At 41.1% G+C, this 21,283-nt stretch overlaps 1 protein-coding gene across 1 annotated transcript in view; it reads right to left on the bottom strand.

Annotated features, from left to right (window-relative positions):
* Positions 1-1,215: 1,215 nt before the first annotated feature.
* The window catches only part of cyfip2 (cytoplasmic FMR1 interacting protein 2), a 31,829-nt gene continuing 11,761 nt past the window's right edge, over positions 1,216-21,283 (bottom strand). Inside the window, exons 5-30 of the mRNA XM_084718674.1 lie at positions 20,790-20,891; positions 20,499-20,680; positions 20,319-20,415; positions 18,655-18,783; positions 18,440-18,544; positions 18,263-18,351; positions 17,896-18,133; positions 17,561-17,713; positions 16,160-16,299; positions 15,907-16,054; positions 14,335-14,488; positions 13,875-14,031; positions 13,696-13,792; positions 13,538-13,614; positions 13,318-13,426; positions 12,001-12,120; positions 11,046-11,245; positions 10,853-10,940; positions 10,573-10,716; positions 10,324-10,414; positions 7,969-8,099; positions 4,704-4,776; positions 4,499-4,593; positions 3,999-4,237; positions 2,591-2,738; positions 1,216-2,084 (exon numbers count right to left, since the gene is read on the bottom strand). Coding sequence (XP_084574800.1) covers positions 1,917-2,084; positions 2,591-2,738; positions 3,999-4,237; positions 4,499-4,593; positions 4,704-4,776; positions 7,969-8,099; positions 10,324-10,414; positions 10,573-10,716; positions 10,853-10,940; positions 11,046-11,245; positions 12,001-12,120; positions 13,318-13,426; positions 13,538-13,614; positions 13,696-13,792; positions 13,875-14,031; positions 14,335-14,488; positions 15,907-16,054; positions 16,160-16,299; positions 17,561-17,713; positions 17,896-18,133; positions 18,263-18,351; positions 18,440-18,544; positions 18,655-18,783; positions 20,319-20,415; positions 20,499-20,680; positions 20,790-20,891 — 3,474 coding nt within the window. The 3' untranslated portion in view covers positions 1,216-1,916. The remainder of the gene's footprint in view (positions 2,085-2,590; positions 2,739-3,998; positions 4,238-4,498; positions 4,594-4,703; positions 4,777-7,968; positions 8,100-10,323; positions 10,415-10,572; positions 10,717-10,852; positions 10,941-11,045; positions 11,246-12,000; positions 12,121-13,317; positions 13,427-13,537; positions 13,615-13,695; positions 13,793-13,874; positions 14,032-14,334; positions 14,489-15,906; positions 16,055-16,159; positions 16,300-17,560; positions 17,714-17,895; positions 18,134-18,262; positions 18,352-18,439; positions 18,545-18,654; positions 18,784-20,318; positions 20,416-20,498; positions 20,681-20,789; positions 20,892-21,283) is intronic.

Below are 21,283 nucleotides of genomic sequence, written 5' to 3'. Positions count from 1 at the left end.
CAGCACTGTCTTTATACAACCTAGAGGTATTTTCTAATCTTGTTTCTTTTGTTTTGTTTTTTTTGTTCCCTTGAAAAAGCAAACACATTTACCCAGATGAAGATGTGTCTTTTCCAAAACTGTAAATAATAATCACTGTATTCATGTACAGAATATAAAAATCTTCCCAGCGGACAAAAAGAGAGAAAGAAAAAACAGTCGATGAGGTTTCCAGCCAGTTGTAGAGTAGGCAAGTATACCAAGGATGTGTAAATTAAAATATTCATAATTAAAAACAAGAACAATTACAACACTCAACACTTCACTTTTAGTTCAACAGTGAAATTTACAGTGGAACTGGTACCGAATAAAAATGTGCCAGGAAAGGAAGCAAGAAAACCAGATGCGAGGAGCGAGATAAATAAAAGCAAATCAAAAAACTGCGATGTACCTTCATTCCTTTGAAAGCAAGCAGGTGAGAGAAAACGAGGAAGAAGTACTCAAATGCATCGTGACAGACACTATGAATCGTGTACATGGCCAGACCAGATTATCATACACATGAGTGAAGAGTTTGATCACGATAAACAGGTTTGGGTCATAATAGAGGACACGCATAATTGTAGCACAGGGTGCCTGTGCTAGTACTGTTAGTAGCTGTAGTAGCACTTAGGAGCACCATGTTTCACTTAAAAGATCGTTATAGAACTTAAAACATTTGTTACTTGTTACGTTATTTAGTATTTTATTTAAACCTTGTTAGATTTACTAGTTGCACTTTATTTTACAGTCCACTAATAAGAGGCAACAAGCCGTACTTTGTACCAAATTAAACAAAAACTATCAATAATATGATCTTTAGAAGACATTAAACAATCTATACCTTAATTAGACACCATGTAGCCAATGGTACAGTAATAAAATGTAATAAGCTATACTTTTAACATATAACATGCTCTATATTAGGCAGTATTAGACTCTTAACTAGACCGTTATTACATTTTATTAGAGCTTAATTAAGAATAAATTGCAGCAGAACTGTACTGTAAACTAAAGTGTATTATTTCCCACTGTTAGCGGGTATTTAGGGACACATTACACTGTAGTTTACAGCACATTTCTGTTGTAATGTTAAGTACTGTAAGATCCTTATTAGACTTTCTTAGAGTGCAATTACAGACACATTATAACAGAATAATGTTGTAAACTTAAAAAGTCTAATTAGGGTCTAACAGTAATACACTTAAGTTTATTGACCAGTTTCGCTGTAATGTGTCCCCAATTACCTTGAGGGTCTAATAAAGAGCTTAATACAGTCTAATAAAGAACACATTATTTCTCATTTTTGTTTAATTTAATTTCCTATTATTGTACCATCAGGTGTATGGAGTCCAATAAGGGTATAGCTGTGTTTGTTTATGGACTAATAATGAAAGTATTATTTCTAGTCTTTGTCCAATTTAATACAAAGTATAGCTTGTAATGTCTTATTAGTGTACCGTAAAATAAGTGCAGCTAATTTATGCCTCAGCTCTTGATTGCAAATTCTCTGTTTGAAGTCCCAATGGCTCTGTGAGATTACAGGACAGGTTTTGGCATTTGTGTGAGCGGTCCGATCCACAGGTGTGCAGCAGAAGGAATAAGAGAAGGCATGCATGAGTCTGAGTGAGAGCCACACAGAGAGAGTAAAATTAAAAAAAAGAAAAAGGTGTGAATATACACTTCCACCTCTGGCCTGGTCCACTTCTGCGGGTTCGAGAATTCAAAGACAGACGGGTTTCAGACAGAGGAACAGTTTGAGAGGGTTTTGTCTTTGGATTCTTGAAGCCGGCGCGGAGCCATCGTGGTAACCTACACCTCTACGAGACCAGGGAGAGGCAGAAATTAGTATCACAGCTATGTGTGTTTGTGTGCACTATATACGTGAAGGGTCTATCTCAACAGGTGGTGGCCAGGGATTGGTGTATAGGGGGCTGGAAACAGCGAACGTGCTCCACAGTGGAACTGTCCGTCTCCACCGCCTTCATGTACTTGTTGAGGATGGCGAAGATCTCGTTGTTGAGGATCTGGTACTTCCTAATGCGGTCGGCCATCTTCTTCAAGGGCTGCCGAGGAAAACAGAACGGAAAATGAACAATTCGATTCATGCCGTCATCAGGCACACAACATAACAAAAAGCTCAGTCTCAGTGTTGGTGCAACACACAGCACAGCACAGAACAGAACAACAGCACAAGACAGTAACCTGTAAATAATAATAGAAATGTGTAGTGTAGTAGTATTGTCAATTGAGGTGGTGTTATAGTTGTTTAAGGCAGCTTAAGTCTATCAGATCAGACACAGTAAGGTGCAGTAATCCCTAAGTGACAGAGTGCAGTGCAGTGCTAATCAGTGTTAAGTCAGGTAACAGTGGAGTCACAGTGTATAAATAAATGATGTAATAATATAATGTAATATGGTAAAGTAGAGCAAAATATAATGATGTATTACAGATGCACATAATATAATGCAATACAATAATAAATAATAATAACAATTTAATATGATAATGATGATAATGCAATACAGAAATGCACTGTTGTGTTTATGCGTGTCAGTAAAAGTATACCCACCACATTTTTGATGATCTCGTCCTTGCCGTCCTGTCTTTGGACTTTGAGCAGGTGGTAGCAGAAGTCGAAGAGGTCGAAGCGACGCTGCTGTCCCAGCAGCACGATGATGGCGCAGCCGGCCCAGTTCAGCCCGTCGCCAAAGCACTGCCTGGAGGGCGAGGCGCGTTTTTACACGTCAGCAGTTGTTTCCAATAAATTGAGGCACAAGTCAGACTTCAGTGCACATTTTCATCGACTGCTTTTATGCAAACTTGTTCCAGAATATGTGACAAGATTACATAACTAATCATGAAACAATAAATCGTCTCATCTGAACCAAGTGTACCACATAGCAGTGGATCTCAAATCGGGGGGCTCCGAAAAGTTTACACATTCATTAATCTAAATGATCATGATACACAGATAAATTCCTTGATTTATTTTACAGAAGGCTTCATTATAGCCTGCATTTATTTTATGAATAGATTTTTAGCCATCAATTCTTATTTTGAAGTCCCAAGCTAGGACTAATAGTGTTCTTTTTTGTGTTTTTTTTATATTTTATATTATTTATATCTATATCTTTTATATTTTGTATTTTATATTTAATTTTATGTATGCACTAAGAGTGAAACAGACTTTCTTGATGATTATGTATGTTACAAGAATTGTGTGTTGACATGGTGCAAATATTTTTAATATGGTATAACATGTCTAAGACATTTCTCATGTCTTGTTGTAACTAAGTAGAAGCGTCAAAAATCATTCCAAGGGACACACATGAGGAGTCACATGTATATTTTCTATCTTATGAGGGGTCCTTGGCTAAGAACAAACTGAGAACTTCTGCCCTACAGTGTTTGCATCAGTTCCAATAGTGGGAAAAATGTATATGAGCCATAACTCCACTTTATTTTCCATTTCATTTGGCTGAACATTTTCCAGCTGTGGTTGTGCAGTAGAGCCGTGTCGTAAATGACAGCATGATGTGAATGTTTCGTCTGCAGCAGAGTGAGCAGAGCCACATACTGCAACATCAGGGTGCACTGAGAAAAGTTTGTTTCTTTTAAGCTTTGTCACATTTTCTGTTCCAACTTTTCTACCTCAGCCACGAGTCACTTTTGCAATATTTTTATGTTTTTCTTGCCAAAATCCTGGCGTTGCAACTGAATTAACAGATTAAGCATTCGAACAAACAAATCCCCTGCAGGAAAAAAGTCAGGGTAAAATATAACCTATTTATAGAGAGCATTTGCATTTATGATGGTTTTGGCAAACCAACATGCAATTTAAATTTGATATTTGATACAAGTTTGATATTTTAAGTTGAATTGCATGAACATTTTTGGTTGCATATGTGGTTGATGACACAAAAACATCTGTGCATATGCACTCCTACAGTACACACACACAAGCAGGTGCTACTTACTCTGCTGTGAACTCGTGTGTGCCCACAGGGATGCAGTAGACGAACTGCATGGCGCTCCACAGGCGGTGGAACTCCATGCACTCGTCGACATGCATCACGCCGTTGGTGGGCGGAGGCCCGCGCCACACCCCGTCGTGCAGGAAACTGCGGATGCGCGTCAGGATGACCTCGAACATGGAGAGGCCGCAGCACAGACGCTCTTTGGTCAGCAGGTCCCCCTCACGAGCAATGGCAATTTGCTGAAAAAAACAGTCAAATTACTTTATTATTAGGGAAAAAAAACTTTATAAATCATTTATTATTCATACAACATGCAGGAGAAACAACCCAAATCAACCCCAAATCAAAAATAATATATATTTTCTGGCCTGCAGTGCCATTATCCATCTACACTCTTTTGGTCTGTTAGTCTCTTTCACCGTAAAAGGAAACACTTCCATCATGAAACTACTCGCTGTCCCTGAACTGTCCATTTGAAGACAGAGCAGTGTTGAACTCACCTGCGGGGTTCCCAACCTCTCAATTAGAGGCACAAGGTGGAGAGGGGCGTACTTCGCTTCCAGCCTTTTCATCCTCACCTCCAGACGCTCTCCCTCTGTATAACACAAACACAAGCAGGGAGCTGTACATGCTGGACGACAGTAATTTGACCTTTTTTTTTACCCATCTGCCTTTAATTTACTGCCTGTAACCCTTTCTGAATACCTTTGATGTAGACTCTGGGCAGAATGTTCTGGAAGGGGGCGGCGTGAAGCAGGTCACACACTTCCTCCTGAGACTAAGATTCAAGAACAACACAGGAAAGAGTCATTTCAAGTCAAAGAACAACACCCACTTTGCTTTATGCACATCCGAACAGAGCATGCAGGTAGCCATGAGGTGATGCCGATTTCTTTTTTAATATATGAATTTTTATACTACTTTATACTATAGAGTATTATGAAAAAGTGGTTTAGATACTTGAAGTGGGGTTGTATGAAGTACTTATCTATAGTCAGTGTATGTTACTGAGATTAGAGGGTGGTGAAGCAAAGTCATGCTGTCGACAGGGTCAGAGGCAAAACGTATTTTAACCACCTCAAAACAGATCCACCTTAAAAAAAAAGAACCATTTCACCAATTTAGACCACAAGAGTTGTTGGTCTACTGAAGCCTTGATTGGTTAGTTTGTGTTATTATGTGACTCTTGTTTTAACGATCAGCTCGTCATCAAGCCTCTGCAGAAGCCTGATAACGACCTGATCATTTGAATCAGGTGCGTTGGAGCAGGGAAACATCTCAAAGCATGCAGGGCAGGGATTGGGACCAGGATTGGGAAACACTGTTTTAAGATACCAAAGTCACACAAGAACACAAAAACCTTGGCACTTCAGGCAGCGGTAGACCAGCGACTCCCGTGTCCTGCGAGGTAAAATGACTGTATTTGCAAAAAGAGTCTGGCTCAGCGAGATAGAGCAGTATTTGGCTTGCATAATGGCGATTTCCCATCAGAAGAAGTTGTCTGACGTCAAGGTAAAGTGGTTAAAGTATTCTCAATATAGCATACACTTAAACTGATATTGTGTTTTTAGGTGGACCTTTTTTTAAGTGGCTAAAATATGTTTAGTTAAGTGAATAGCTTCTATGCTGGTACTCATTTCTGCTTCTCCTAACTGTACCTCGTACAACCCAGTTTAAATAATCTGAACTATCCCTTGAATGATAGCTTTTACGGCACATTTTTAATGCATTAAAGTTAGACGAAAAGTGCCATGAGCTCAACACTGTGGGTGTATGCTGATGGATTATCTTCAGTTTATGCAGAGAAGGAGATCAGATAACTGAATGAGTCTGTGTGCATCATGAGGCTATGATGACAGGCCAATATTAGCAGGATTATAATTTGTCACAGCATCCGTTCTAATCTGGTTTAGCAGCCAGAGGTCAAGCTTACAACCATCTTAATAAACTCTCATCCCTCTGGCTAAAACGTGGTACATGGTATTTTAGCTACATGAAGTCGTGCTAGCAGAATTACTTGTGTTTAGCAAGGTGGTTGCCATGGTGATTGTTAGTCAAGACGACAAGCTATGAATCAAACTAAACGCAGAGAAGCGGCGTCTTGAAACCATCTCAAGATGAAAGGGTGCCGGATGGGATGAGAAAGAGAGCCATGCAATGGTAAGATAAAGCGCACACACACACACACACACTTCCAGGCAGTCCAAACCAACATACGCACAAACACCCTAAACACACACAGGTCAGTGCAATCGGACAGAAATGGTAGACAGAGTGACAGCTGGGTAGTGTCATGTAGACAGGCATCACAAGTGCCCAGAACCAGAAGAGAATATGGAGGAAGTAGTGCAGAGTTTAAGCACAGGACTGAACCAACAACCAACCAGGAATGTAACATCACCTCTTCCATGGAAGACAAGGACACAAGGATTTTAAAATACAGCAGCCAATGAATTTATTTAATTACTTATTCAATTGTCTTAATCAAATGTCTTCAAATATAAATAATTTATTGATGCTTTTGTGTCAGAAATTTTATTTATACTTAATTCCTTGTAAAAATAAAAAGACGCTAAAATTGACCCTTCCTAAGTCCCGCCCCTTTTTCCTCTGTGCTCCAATAACAGTTGTGCAAGCTTGGTGTTTCCTGTACTTACGTGTGCTAGACTTGTCTATGCTGAAAAGAAAACCAAATTAAGCTAACTAACCAGCTAACACCTGATGCAGATTAGCTAGCATTTTGTTAACATTAGCTATCAGATGTAACTATCCTGATAAAACTTGATGTAGATCAGCTGGTTCTGGGGTCTGCATCCTGCACTCCAGAACCGCATGCAGCTCTTCTGCTACTCTCCATGTGGCTTTGACAAAAATATTTATCATTGTTGAAGCCTGAAGTGTTTCTTACATCCTCCAAATGTGTAGCATATAGGCCTACGTGCATCATAACCTACATCTACAGTTCGGTGCCTTTTCCATTAAATTTTGGTATTAGCTAGTCTTAAATAACCCCTAAGCTAGCTATGGATGCTAAATCCAAAAAAAGAGAAGTCTCTGAGAAAAACAGATGATGTAATAGTTGTGGCTAGCTAGTTGGCTAGCATTTTGTTAACATTAGCTATTAGATGGAACTAGTTTAATAAAACTTGATGTAGATTAGCTAGCTAGTTGGCTAGTTTTCTTTAAACATTAGGTAACTAAAAATGCATGTTGCTTTTACAGGTCCCCCAGCAACATCTTTTAACCATTTGAAATTTTTGCTTTCTTTTCAGCATAGGCTGGCCTATCACCAGGAAACAGGAAAGAATAAAGTCGTCCGAGGTTCTAAAAGACGCGGAACGCAGAAAGGATCAGTTTTCTCAGCCTTTTTGCTTCCATGGCTGATTGGAGGTGAAACCGTGTGTGCCAAACTACCGGGGTGACAAAAGAAGAAACAGAAACACAGCAGCCCAAACCAACAAGATATAAAAAGAGAGAGAGAGAAAAAAGAACATATTCGGTCTATGTTATTTTGATACCAATGACAAGACCTAAATCCTTACCACCTGAGGTAGACGCCAGCGTGTAATGAAAAATAGAGTTGTATTTCAGAAAAAAAAAAACACATCAAAGATCAAACATACTTGGTGGCCTGATGGTTTCTGTCCGTGACATCTGATTTAGGATGGGAATCAACACCATGAATGGGACAGAAACCCTCAGGCCACCCAGGTTTTTGGTCACCCACACAATAACATGGCAGTCCAGAAAAGCTACTCATTAGTGGCCCCTGAGCACTGAGCATACTCAGGGACCACAGAGGGGATCAACAGCGGGAATGCTGGGAAATCAGTGGAATAAGGGGAGAAGAAAGCATCGAAATAAACACAAAATGTCAAAACTACAAAGATGGAGGAGGGAGGTAGGAACTAGAGATATAATAATATGACAGTCTGAAGGGAAATGGACACTAGTAAAGGAAATGTCTTACCAGAGCTTGCTCGATGAGCAGGCAGAAGAGGATGGCATTTCCCACCTCCCTTAAGCTCTGGAAGACATCCGTCTTCAGCTCAGCATACTCAATGATATCCTTGAGCTGATGGTGGAAGAACTCCAGGATACCTGGAATTGAGAAATAAAGAAAAGGTAGCGACAATACCTTCTTAAATCCACATTTCTGTTAGATAAACCCCGTAAAACGTAAAATAAAAGCATAAGAATCACTGATCCACCTTTTTGTTCCTACAGTTAATCATACAGCTGAGCAACACCCTCCTTGATAATGTATTGCTATCAGGAATGATGTCAGTGGGTCTGCCCGGTGGCCCTGACCCACATTTGGTCCGAGCATGAGGCCCTCACAGCAGAGGACGGGAGGATCATTAACTGCTGACAGTAAGATCACAGGCGGTAAGCCAGGTACAGAACTCAGGGTACAGAACATCAGTAATCTACAGATTACTAAGCCCTCCTCATAGGGATATCCCATCTGACTGGCCTCTAATCTGCACACAGAGCTCCGGCCAAAATGCACGGAGGAAGGTCAGGAAAGATGCAAAGTAAGCCGGTCGACGAGTAAAGCACTTTAACGGATTCCTGTCCTTATCTGAGATCATTTCATTTTTATTTCTGCATTGCATGATGACAATTGTTTTATTTACTATATTTCAACACATATTTTATTCAGCACTACATTATACCACCTATCGTTACCTTGATTTCCATTGCTGCAGAGTTGTTTTTTTCTCCCACTGTTTGCACATTTACACCCCTCCTAATTGTTTACAATACTGGCTGTTTGATTCTCGTTGATGAAGTGGTTTATATGCTGTCAGCATTTTCTTCCTCTGGTTGCAAATGTTTAACAGCTGCTCCATGTGAGAGCTTATTCCAGTAATGTTTCCAAGTCCTGACTGCACTCACAGAGGCAGCATGTGCACAAAACACTGGAGTGCTTAGCGAGGAGGAGGAGGAGGAGGAGGAGGAGGAGGGGCTGGTAATAAAATGGGAATGGAAGTGCATGGTATGCAACTAAATGTAACAGAAAAAATGCTGTTACTATTTATCTTATTGAAGTAGGGTTCAGTTTTTGGATTAATCTGTGAAAGCATTTCTGTGTATGTCTGTTTATGTGCTTACAATAAAATATGCCAAGACACCTTTAGTCCAACACGAGATGTGAAAGTAACTCGGACAATTATCAATTACTTTTGATTGTCTTTTATTTATAGTTTAAAAGAAAAAACAAGGGATTTCGATAAAAGGTATTAAGTGTCAGGTGTATTTTTTTTTTTTTTTGGCAAAATGGACTTGGAATTCGATTCCAGTGAATAATTTCTAATGAGAAACATTTATCTATCTTCAGTTCCAGACTGTTTTACAGAGGAGAACAGAGAACTAATAGATCTTCAAGTGTTCAAGTTTTGCTTAATGCTGCCATCAAGCAGGTGTAATCTTAGTGTCATCTTAGCTGAGCACGTTCGAGGGCTAATACTCACTAAGTAGCACAAAATACAGCAGACAGAATATCATTACTTTATAAACTATTGGACATACTGAAACTTTGACCTGATGATGGTGCCAGTCAGAGATGACCCTTATGGTGACATGAATGTCTGTAGCAAATTTCACATCAATCCATCCAACATTTGTTCACATATTTCTATCGAAACCACGTGCCAACCTCACAGTAGCACTAAAGTAAAAGTCAGGGCATCACTGCTAACCTTCTGCAAGTTGAAACTCAAGCACAGATGACAAAGCATTTGGTTTCATGTTTGTGAAGTTTTTTCCACTTATTATTGTAGGGACAGACAGTAAAAAATATCGTCAAGCGGACAGCTACAAGGAACTTGGATATTGTGTTGATTCTGGAGTCCCATACAGACAGAAGCTAGCAGTGTTTCCACCGACATAACCACAAAATATAGTGTCAAAAACAAAATCAACTTAAGGAAAATCTCCTTCTGCTTGTTTCTAACTGGCTAGCCTACTACTTGATGCAACTTTTCCTGGAAAAATGTAAACAGCTCTGCTAGTGTGCGCACTGTAAATCCTTTCATCTGATTTCCAGGACAAGCCGGCCTGTTGCCAGGCATTAAGGATAACACAGAAGTCGCACAGAAGCATCAGTATTAACTTGAGACTGTTTCATAACCAGTTAAAAACTTGTTTAAGTGAGCATTCTGTGTTATTTACTGAAGACAGGATGGTATGACATGTGCAACCACACAAATCCACTTAGAATTTCTTAGTAAAAACCAGTTTTGGTGTTCTAAATTCAAATTCTACTGATATAACCCCACATGCACTCTATTCACTGTCACAGCGGGGGCTATAAGCTCACCTGGGGAGCCGTACTCGTGGCGCGGTAGGCGGCAGATCTTGGGCATGACTTCTATCAGAGTTTTGACGTACTGCAGTATGGTGCCCTGTAGCTGCGGAGTGACAGAGTGAAGATAGACGGAGCGCAGCGGGCGGAGGAGAAGAGAGGGCACAAAAGAGGGAACAAAAATAATTCACTGTAAGAATGCAGCACGCCGAGGGTGGGTGGAAGCGTGTTTTTAGGGATGCAATGGAAAATGGAGATAAATACCAGGCTCTTGACAATCTTAAGCAGCTCCTCCATCACGACGGCAATGCCTTGGTAACCAAGGAGACGGCAGATGGTCTTGAAGTGAGGCGGGCCAACAAAGTTTCTGTAGGAGCTGTATATGTGGGAGTAGGCGATGTTCAGAGGCTGAGGAGGGAAAGAAACAGAGAAACAATGTTAATCTGCAACAGGAGGAGGACAGGTTTCCTTTGTACATGCTGCTACAAGATTTTAGGAAAATCTTCCCTGTTATATTAAATACAAGTCATTAGCGGCACATTACCTTGGACCCATACAGGTAGTAAGGCTGCACATTAGCTGGCTTGTCTCTTTGAGGCTCCTGGGTGAAAGGAATGGCTGTGCGTACAAAGCTGAAGAGAAAACCATGTTTAAAACCGACATTTAAAAAAAAAAAAAAACAGGAAGCACAGGCTATTAATAGATTTATCTCTACGAACACGCGACAGCAAACTGACCGGTTCGTGGATCCGTTGTAGCAGTAGTTGGGGAGGAAGTCAAAGTTGAGCTCCCAGAAGACGTGGAGCGTGATCCGTCCGTAGGGGGCGGAGACGTTGTGGTTGGCCTCGCGGAACATGGCGTCGAAGCTGTCCAGGGTCATGTGCTTGGACAGGAGCCGGTGGGTTAGTCTGTTGATCTCCAGCAGCCACTCCAACTCCTGTGTGAGAACAGTGATTGAAGATACGTGTACTTGGCTATTTCTTTGGTTATCATAATGGATGATGGAGGACATCGGCAAGTATTTAATTCCTTTGCATCTGACTGCTGTTGGGTTTCATCTTTAATGGTTATGGGATTCCTGGGTATCAGTGGGATGAGGCTGGGATAAATGGATAGGTTGTACTTGTAGTTTTGTTTATGTCTGTTTGTTGGCCGCAACTAACAATTATTAATTATTAATTATTAATCTGGTGATCGACCAACCGTCTATAAAATAAAATGTAAAAAAAAATGGCTTTTTTTGTTGATCCATTAGTCTGAAACTCAAGGGCTCTTCATTTATTGTCATAAATGACAAATAAAGGCAGCGAATCCCTATGTTTCAAAAGTAGGAGCCAGTAAATGTTTGACAGCTTTGCTTGAAAAATGACTGGACTGATTTATCAGTTACAATGACTGGCAATCAATCTTCTTGCTATCAAGTGATTGATTATTTGACTGCAGCTCAGCTGCCGTGGTTCATCATGTCAGGGTTAGAGGGTGTGGGTAGGCTGGGTAGAAAACAAGGAAAAAGGATGCAAAGAAACTGCTGCGTTATATTTTGCCTTATGTTATTTGTGTGACTGTGATGTTCCCTCTCTGAAGCTTATATAAATACTGATTGACTGATTACAAAAGAAGAAGAGAAAAGCTACATTTTATAAGTGTGTCCTGTTACGTTTTGGAGCGTGTCTCACTGGCGCGTGATCTTACCACTATGGAAGTGAGGTCCTCGCTCTCAAAGCGGCTGATGGCGTGGTCCAGAGACTTGTACATCGCTGCCGAGATCCTCTGGGTGATGAGGCGGTTCAGGTCAATGGAGCGACCTAACAGCTGCAAGACACAGGAGGAACAGTTAAGAAATATAGTACAACACACAGGGCTGAGGCGGTTCATTATTGATTACAGACATATATCGATTTGCATAATGTGCATCGCCACATAACAACAAACTGCTGCAGATAACAAACCTCACCCACAATGCGGTGCTCTGTGAGTGCTGCAAATTGGAAATGGCTTATCAAAGCAGTGCAACTGCTCTGCACGAACACTTGAAGTGAAAGCACCGGAGCAGTTTGTCAAGACGGCAACAGCAGCAAGACGGCACCGTCCTGTTTACTTTTTGTCCCCAACTGATATACGAGGATCACAAACACACAGAATGTGTTTCTGTTTATAGTAGTCACTTAATAGTCCTTCATTCTTCATCGCCACCATGCTAAAAGTAATTTTTGTACCGCTGCTGTTAACGTATGCATCATCTAACGTTGTTATTCTGCCGTTTTCTGTTTTCTGTTTACTTTAACAGCCACGTATGAGTGAAAAATGGCTTAAACTAATGCTGTTGTTACAGTCTGTAAATAATTTCACTTATTTCTCACATCCATGCAAAAATACATTTGCCAGTGATTATCTTAACTGCATGTGACTCCACTGAGAAAATAAAACCAATTCATAACCATTTCAATTTTTAAGTCAAGTACTTAAGTAAAAACACTGATTGTCCAGTTCAGGGAAAGAGTTGACACCATGATTAGTGATGAAATTAATATGCATCACAGCAATCCTTTCAAATTTGAGCTTGAGTATTTTTCTAATCGTGCATTTGATAAACAGGTTCTGTTAAACAGGATGGAAATTAGACTAATTTGAAAATATCAGCGTCAGCTTAAACTTTATTTGTCCCCAGAGGGCAATTGGTTATGCAGCAAGGAGCAAGTAAAACACATAAAAGTACGAGTGAACACATAAAAGAGAAAATACCGGGGAGAGGGGGCAGAAAATACAGTACAGTACAAATCAAGTAATAAAAAGAAGAATCTTCAGAACATGCAATGAATTAGTCTTTAGATTAATGGACTAATCAAAAAAAAAAATTAATCATTTAAAAAATAATCTGCAGCCTTTATAACACACATGTAGAGTAGAATGAGGCGTTCCAGAAAGGCTAAACTGATGGCTGTTAGTCTGTAGCCTAGATTTTGACATCCTGAATGAGCCCCAGAGGGCTGTTTTCTTATTTTCCAGTACCTGTACGTGTCTCTGTTTGAGCAGCGTCTCGTAGCGGTTCGATGGAGGGTACGGGATGATCACGCCGTAGTTTTTACACTCCGCTCTGAAGCGCTTGTCTAGGAGGACACTGTGGAACATATGGCATGTGATTAAGCGGATTAAGTTAGCAGGGACAGTGACAATATCTGCAAATAACTCTTATAAAACTTAAAAAAAGAAACAAAGTCACTTCTCCTACCTTCCAGCCATCGCTTTGTAGTAGGCAAATATCTGATCTGCTAACTTGTAGACAAACTGGTCGAAGCAGAGGTTTACCTAAAAATGAGAAAAACAGTATGAAAGGGCTGTTTTTTTAGAGCAACAGTGAAGAGAAGATCATTCGAATATTAACCTTACCTCAGCCTCGATTTCATCATAAAGGAACTGTTTCTTGAACTTAGTAAGAGCGTAGTAGCCACTGTCATTATACAGGTCTAGAGGATACAGCACATACCTGGAGGAGGGAGGATGGTCGTTATAATAACCCGTCAACATCCAAACACAATCAGAGTTTATCACTGGAAGTTTTGGCTTACTCCATCATGGAGGGCTCCTTGGTCTCCAGGATGTGGTCGGTGAGGATCCAGGGCATGGACATCTCGATGGGGAACTGGATTCTGCGACCCATGGTCAGCTCCAGGAAGAACTCTCTGAACCACAGCTGGGAAAGGTCACAGCACTGCTGCAGGGCCTCTGGACAGTGGAAGGACACAAGCAGGGAGCAGGAGAGGAATAAATTACTTCAAATGTCTACAGACCTGCAGGCATTACAATTCATTTTTAGATTGACATTTATGTTGGGGAAAAGACTGCTTCGTTTTCTTTCCAAACTCCCACTTTATCTCTCCCCAAAATGTTTTTAAATTTTGGAAAAAATCTTTGAAATGCAGAGGAAATAAAACCGCATCTTGTCCTGATGTATGTTTTTTTAAACTTGAACTGCTGTCCCTAAATAAAGAATTTAAAACAAGAGCGGCTTCAATACGATCTACTCACCGCTGAAGTTGAGCAGGTGTGTGAAGAAGAAGGATTGTTTGTGGAAGTCTTCGATGGCCACCACTATGGGTCCGTCCAGACTGCTGCGGAGAGTCTTCTTAGAGCCGCTCTTATCTGCTATCAATGACTCCAGCATGGTGCGCACCATGTACAGCTGCACAGGGAAGACAAGGGTAAAATGTTAAAAAGTAAGAAACCTGAGCATCACAGCAAGTTATTAGTAAGAATTTGCCACTACATTATTAAACATGACACCCAAGCATGTCGATTTCTGATTATGAAAATAGATCACACCAACAGGCGATTCAGAGTCCCTTCATTTCAATGCAACATCCTGTTGTCTGTTCTGTTGCTAAACCAAAATCAGTGTGCCGCAAACTGAGCTCTAAATCCAGAGGATATAATGTGTTCTGCACTGTATATCTGACTTGACTGTTTGTTGTGTTTTTGTAGGACTGTGGAAAATGTCATATGTGTACTATATATTTAATCTGTGTGTAATCTTTGAACATCTTTCGTTGTATCATATTGTAATATATTTTGCATATAGTATGAAGCCCTTAATGTAACAGTGATTTCTACCCTTCAGAATAAAAGCCTTGCTCAAAGAGGTCCAACATACGGACCATCATGAAGCCAGTGCAGTGAGTTTAGAGAGAAATAATTAACCAGCCCCCAAACTGTTTCAGTTTCATTCATTCTCTCGTCTGCTGATTCTCTATTCTGTCCTGGTGCCTGTAATTAGGGGAGTGTTGCCTGGTTACACCATTCACTATAACTCACTCTGCTCTCACACCACATGTCAAATAATCTCTCTAAAATAAAGTCTCTTTCGGCAATAATGAGTCTGAAGATGTCTGGAACATTAGATCTGCTCTAAAAGTAATTATTTATAGCCTAACCAGTTCAGAGGATTGCTGTCCGTACGGGAAAGTTTGTATTACATTATTTTGCTTCGGTCAGAAAGAGCATTTCAGCTTTTTTCCCCAAGGACTCTTGTTAGAGCCAATATAGGTAGGTTTTTTTGGGGATATGAAAAGTCATTTGGTCATTTTCAGTCCAGGCCAGTAGGTGGCACCAACATGGCTTTGGTACCTGTGAAGTAATGTAATGCACCTTTGCACTTGGTAGTTGTGTTTGAATCGTCCTCTTTTTAATATTACTACATACTGTTGCATGCAGCATGCATACATTTGGGACATACGACTCTGACATAAGACTGTGCCTTGAACATTGACCCTCTTCTTCCTATATCTGTTGCAGTTTATAGTCTGATATTTTAAGTAAAAAGAAAAAGTATACGATTTGGAATGCAGCTCATCTGTGAATGAGCTGTCACCTGTCTCTGCTCTCTCAGTGGCTCACTTGATATGGCATCTTCCTCTTCACAGAGGATTGTGGGGCAGAACAGCCAGAAAAGTATGCTGGCTTACATACTGCAAAAATACCACCAGATGCAGCATCACATCCTGGTATTTTTTGGCAAACTGCATTTGAATTACAATGAATTATACTAAATCTTTTTCTAGCATATATAACACTAAATATGCTATTATGAGTACCATAACTCACCTGTGTGCTGGAGGGTCCTACTGCCCTGCGGGGCACTTTGATGTCAAATCCACCTTTCGGGTCCTTCTCCCCCCTCAAACAGGGGTCATTTGGAGGTTCCCTTGCTCCCTCCCAGTCACAGACGGTCTTTCGAATGGCCTGAAGAACACTACAGACAAAGAAAACAGGATTATAGCAGCACTTTAGACCTTTAAGAGAACCATGACATTACGTTTCATGCACTTCTGATCAGATCATTGCTGTGCTTGTGTACCTAATGAGGACGTTCTTCTTCTTGCGCACAGCCTGGCGCAGAGGCTCTCTGAGGGTCATCTGGGCAAAGTCCTGCAGCGCGGCGTAGATGGTATTCCTGATGGCCTGGTTAAACACCGACTCCATTCGGCCCATCAGAACCTGCACAGTTCATTACACAGAACCACAATCATCATCAGCATCATCTGGGTCGCAAGGGCTACTGACATCAACCAAGCATTAAAGGAATCATTTCACATTCTGGGAAAAACATTTTCCTGCTTCCTTGCAGAGAGTTAGATGAGAGGTGCATTACCACCGTTACGCCTGTCCATTAGAGAGATGCACTAATCTACTTTTTTTCAGTTCCAGTCTGATTCTGATACCCGAGTTTTCTAAATTCAAAACCGGTACAGAGTGATGGCGTCCTCCGATCATGTACAGTGGAGTAGCTTGCTTGTAATGAGGTGGCAAGAACATTTCTTCAGCTGAAGTGTATCTTGAAATGTGCTTTGAGGCTTTGAGTCTGCTGCTTTCTGGCTTGCATTTCGTGCCTCTTGGTATTACATTTACCACACATTGAAATGTAAGACTAAGGAATCTGGATCGGTATGTGGATCTGTGACGTTAGTCTAATATCTGATGAGTGGATTCCATCAATATCGGCCTCCAATGCCGACATTCAATCGGATCCGTCCCATCCTTAGTATTGATCTCTTAATCTAATTCCCAGCAAGACAGTAAATACCTGTTTCCAAAAATGTCGACCAATTCACCCTTTCTAAACTCCACCCCTTTAAAAACCTTGATCACATTTCTCCTTTCCTGTTTTGTTTACTTAGATGTTCTCTGTTTAAAGCTCACCTACGTTTAAAAGAAACTGCAGGTAATTAAAAGATGTTGCTGGGGGATCTATAATAGGGACATATAGTCACATCCTAAGTTACCTAGTGTTAGCAAAATGCTAACTAACTAGCCAGCTAATCTTGGCCTACATCAATCATTAGCTAGCTTGTTACATCTGAGAGCTAATGTTAGCAAAACTCTAGCTAGCAAGCTAAATCAATGAATGGCAATCCTTTTGCTAACCTTAGCTAACTTAAGATGTGATTATATATATATGTGTGTATATACACATACATATATACTGATATAGCACATAGTTAGCCTAGTACATAGCAGAAATAAGTACAATACGCAGGGAAGGAGAATAATGACTGAGGTTTTTTGCTCTGTTATTGGAGCACAGGACATGAAGGGGTGGGATTTAGGGAGGGTCACTTCCTTTAAGGTTCAAAGTGGATGACATCAAATCCATTTGGTGAACAGTTTCTCATGTTTGATGTAAAATGTCCTGTAATCAGCTGTTGAGAACATCAATAAAAGAGCTGCTCAACACCTGTCGGGGTCAGCGGTGTTTTACCTGCAGCCCTTTGATCATGGCGATGACCTCCACCAGGGCAAATTTCTCTTCACTGGTATAATTGTATCGCGTGGCTCTTTCATACTCCTCCGCTGTGCCTGGACAGTCCTTGTTACAGAATTTATCCGTGGGATGGACCAGCTTCCATGAGTACTGGAAGAGACAAAGAGAGCTATAAATAGATCAAAGCTACACACAATCGATGGCTAAACCACTAACTTCTTCTTCATAACGAAACCCACACACACACACACACACACACACACACTGACTGCAGCACAAACGTTTTCCCTGCCCACGCGGAAAACGCAGCCAATCCCTCGCTTTTCACTCACAACTTCCATGACGTGCGTGCTCCACTTGGACAGCAGCTGCAGACCCCTCAGAGCGAGGTCGAACAGCTCTCTGTACTCCTCGTCTGACTTCTGGCTGTCCAGGCCAGAGCCCGTCACCACCTCGCTGTTGCTGTAGCGCGCCAGCTCTGAGATGAAACGGATGTGGTCCTCCCTGATCTGCACCATCTGCTCACACAGGTTGTACTGTGGCGAGATGCTGCTCTGGGTGCACGTCCACCTGAGCACAAAACGGAGAGGATGGAGGGTTGGGGGGAAGGGCGGGAGCAGATGGCGTGGTGGTCAAGAATCGCTGGCATTGCTTAGGGTTGACAGCTAGGTATACAGCCAGTTGGACAGGTCCACTTACTTGGACTTGTTCTCTTCGTAGTGAGCACTTGTCTCAATGTAGCGCGACAGCTCAATCTGCATGTCTCCAAACAGCGGCACCACTTGAAGCTGAAAAACACAACAAAAAAAATCAATCGCACTCGTTTCGTGCACACAAACTCTGGGTGAAAGAGATTCCGAAAAAGCCAAATCTTACTTTGAAGAACTTGTCAATCTTGCTCAGGTTGATCCTCTTTTTGGCATCTAGTTTGTAGATATTACTCACGTTCCCGTCCATCAGGTACAGACCGAAGCCCATCACCTGACCAACACAGAGAGGCGATTTGTTTCACATCCACACAGCAGAGTTATCCAGCTAAATATCAGACTGTCGTAGGCAGGCAGCAGGTAAAGATGTCAATATGCGTGTACCTTAAGCAGCATGTGTTTCTCACTGGGTGTCAAGTACATCTTGTTCTCATAATAGTCTACACAGATGTTGACAATGTCTGCCAAAAGTTCCTCGTAGCCAGGAATCACCTCCAACTGTTGGTGCAGGCACTACACGGAAACAGAGAGGGAACAACAGGTCACCTTCACATAAAGTCGGTTACAGACAGAAATGGTTCAGTGTAATTAGCATGTACGCTCGGCGTGTGTGTGTATGCATGTGTAGGAGTAAATGTACAGATATAAAAATTTGAATATAACTACGAAGCAGGAATCTCCGTCTGTCTTTATGTATGTAATTTGCTTATCTGGAGAACCGTTCATCCAATCGACTTCAAACTTGGCAGCTGTATTGCTGGGGGCCTGAGGTAGTGCACCCAGAAGACCCAGAAGTGCAGTAATGAATTCATCGATGACAGTGACGGCACCTCACGAAGGTGGCCGCACCCAGTCAAAGCATGATTTGTAGAACGAGCTGCGGCTGAAGAACCTCGCTCACAATCATCTCGTGTTTCAGACACAGCGTGTTGCTCTGTAAGCTCTGGAAATCCGAAATTGCTCATTGCGTCTTTACTTTTTGCCCCCACCCAGAGTCGAGTGTGAAGCGTTAAGAAGAGCGGTTCCACAGAAAGATGCACGGAGTAACACCAGCGGCCATTTCTGGAAAAGCACGTTTTGAGCAGGCACTGTGAGCGTATTTAACGTGCAGAAGCATATGTAGTGTCCAGTGTCATATGTCCGTCTTTTCCTTTTTCCCTTTCTTTTGCTATTATTGTTTATGTTTGCTTGTTTCATTTAAAATTTAGATAAAAAAATGTATTATTAGAAACTGTAAATTAGGAAGCTGCTAAATTAAGATGAAAATAATTTTGAAAAAAATAAGTATGACAAGAAAAAGAAAAAAGAAAGGGCTCATTGTACCTTGCATATAAACATATATATGGTATCAAAAGATAATCTTTTCATGGTTTGCGCAATAACATTATTTTTTATAGGGGAGGCTACTGAATAATCATTTTAGGCTACTGTCATCTCCTGCACTCCAACTACTGTCCTTTCTATAGGTTGTATTATTTTGTATTTTATAAACTAAACTAAACTAATGCAATCAGAAAACAGAGGAACTACATTGTTTCCATCCTCTCAGTTGGCCTTTTGTTCATTCTAAATAATTTTCAAAACTCAACTGGTTTCTGAAAAAAGTGCCTGTCATCGGACTGCGCTTGCTAACGTTTTAAAATGAGCTGACAGGTTTACAGTTTCACACATCTGGAGATGAAAGCAGCTTGTTCTGCAGGTCAGATGTTAATGCTCAGGTTAATAGCTAAATTGCTCCACAGACACTTTCAGACTGAACAGTCTGCCACGTCACCTTTGGAGAGCACAAATGTGAGTCATTCATCCGCTCAGCTTGTGTAGTAAGTCAGTTCCTGGAGTACAAAGTTAGAAGGCTGCTGTGTTTCTCTATTATTACAGACTCAACATTTGGCTTATTTTTTTCAATATACAGTAAAAAAAAACAGCCTTGAATCACCTTACAACTATGATACCATGTACAAAAAGTCTAGTTCATTCATAAAATCAATGTTCCATCCTCACACAGTAACACACTTTTACACCAGAGAGTCTAGAGTCTGCACACCAACCTGAGTGATCCTGTTGTGGTTCGCTAAAAACATGGAGAGGTTCTGGGACTCCTGGATGGACTGAGGGTCGGCCATCTTCCTCAAGAACTGAGCCGCCCTGGAGGCAGAGGAGGAGACGAACGTCAGCTTGGCTGCAACTAACACGCTCTACAATGGCTCTTTTATTTTACCATTCACTACCTCTTGTAGGCGGAGTGATCATTCTTAACGCTACACTTCATGTTCTTCAGCTCGTCCAGCACTGCAAACATGTTAATAAATTTGCCCAGAGTGAGCAGGTAGGCCTCAGACACGAAGTCCTTCCTTCTCTCAGCGTGACACAGACGCTTCACTTCACTACAGAAACGTTCGATGGCCTTCCGCTGCGAAAAAACAGAAAACAAAATGCATGTAAGGGATTGCTAATCCACAAGAATGCAAACTTTTCAGGCTCAGTTAATCATAAAATATTGATGATGCTGTCAGTCTTACCTGGAAGTACATGAACTTCATGAGTTTGGTCACTTCAGGTTCTAACACCTCCACCGTTTTCTCGTAGATCTCCACTCTGTTGGGCTGCTCGTTGCATTTCACCTAGAAAACACAAGAGGGCGCCATCATACAGCTTGACTGTGCAGCAGCAGCAGTACACAGTGTGTTAAACTCAGCTGGTTCTTGCAAAATTAATTTGCAGGTAAGCATAATTCAAAAAATACTTTTAGATAAATTGCTTTTCCCTCTCTTAGCACATTTTTCTAACCACCAAGTGTTCATATTTTCACATATGCATAAGGTATATTTGTTCAAAATGAGGAAATGGCATCATGTGCAATAAATCAGGTAAAACTGCAGACCTGTTGAGGTACACATTTGCAATTACAGTTCAAAGATATGCTGATCTCTGACTTATCTTGAATGCAGCTGTTCAAAATCAGTGAAATCACAGTAGAGACAAAACACTGAGAGCTTCTGATTCGGTTTGGTAA

This window comes from Lutjanus erythropterus, chromosome 5, assembly GCF_056507025.1.
Source record: "Lutjanus erythropterus isolate fLutEry1 chromosome 5, fLutEry1.hap2, whole genome shotgun sequence".
In the NCBI taxonomy this organism is placed as follows: domain Eukaryota; kingdom Metazoa; phylum Chordata; class Actinopteri; order Lutjaniformes; family Lutjanidae; genus Lutjanus; species Lutjanus erythropterus.
This window is presented reverse-complemented; position numbering and strand designations above follow the sequence as displayed.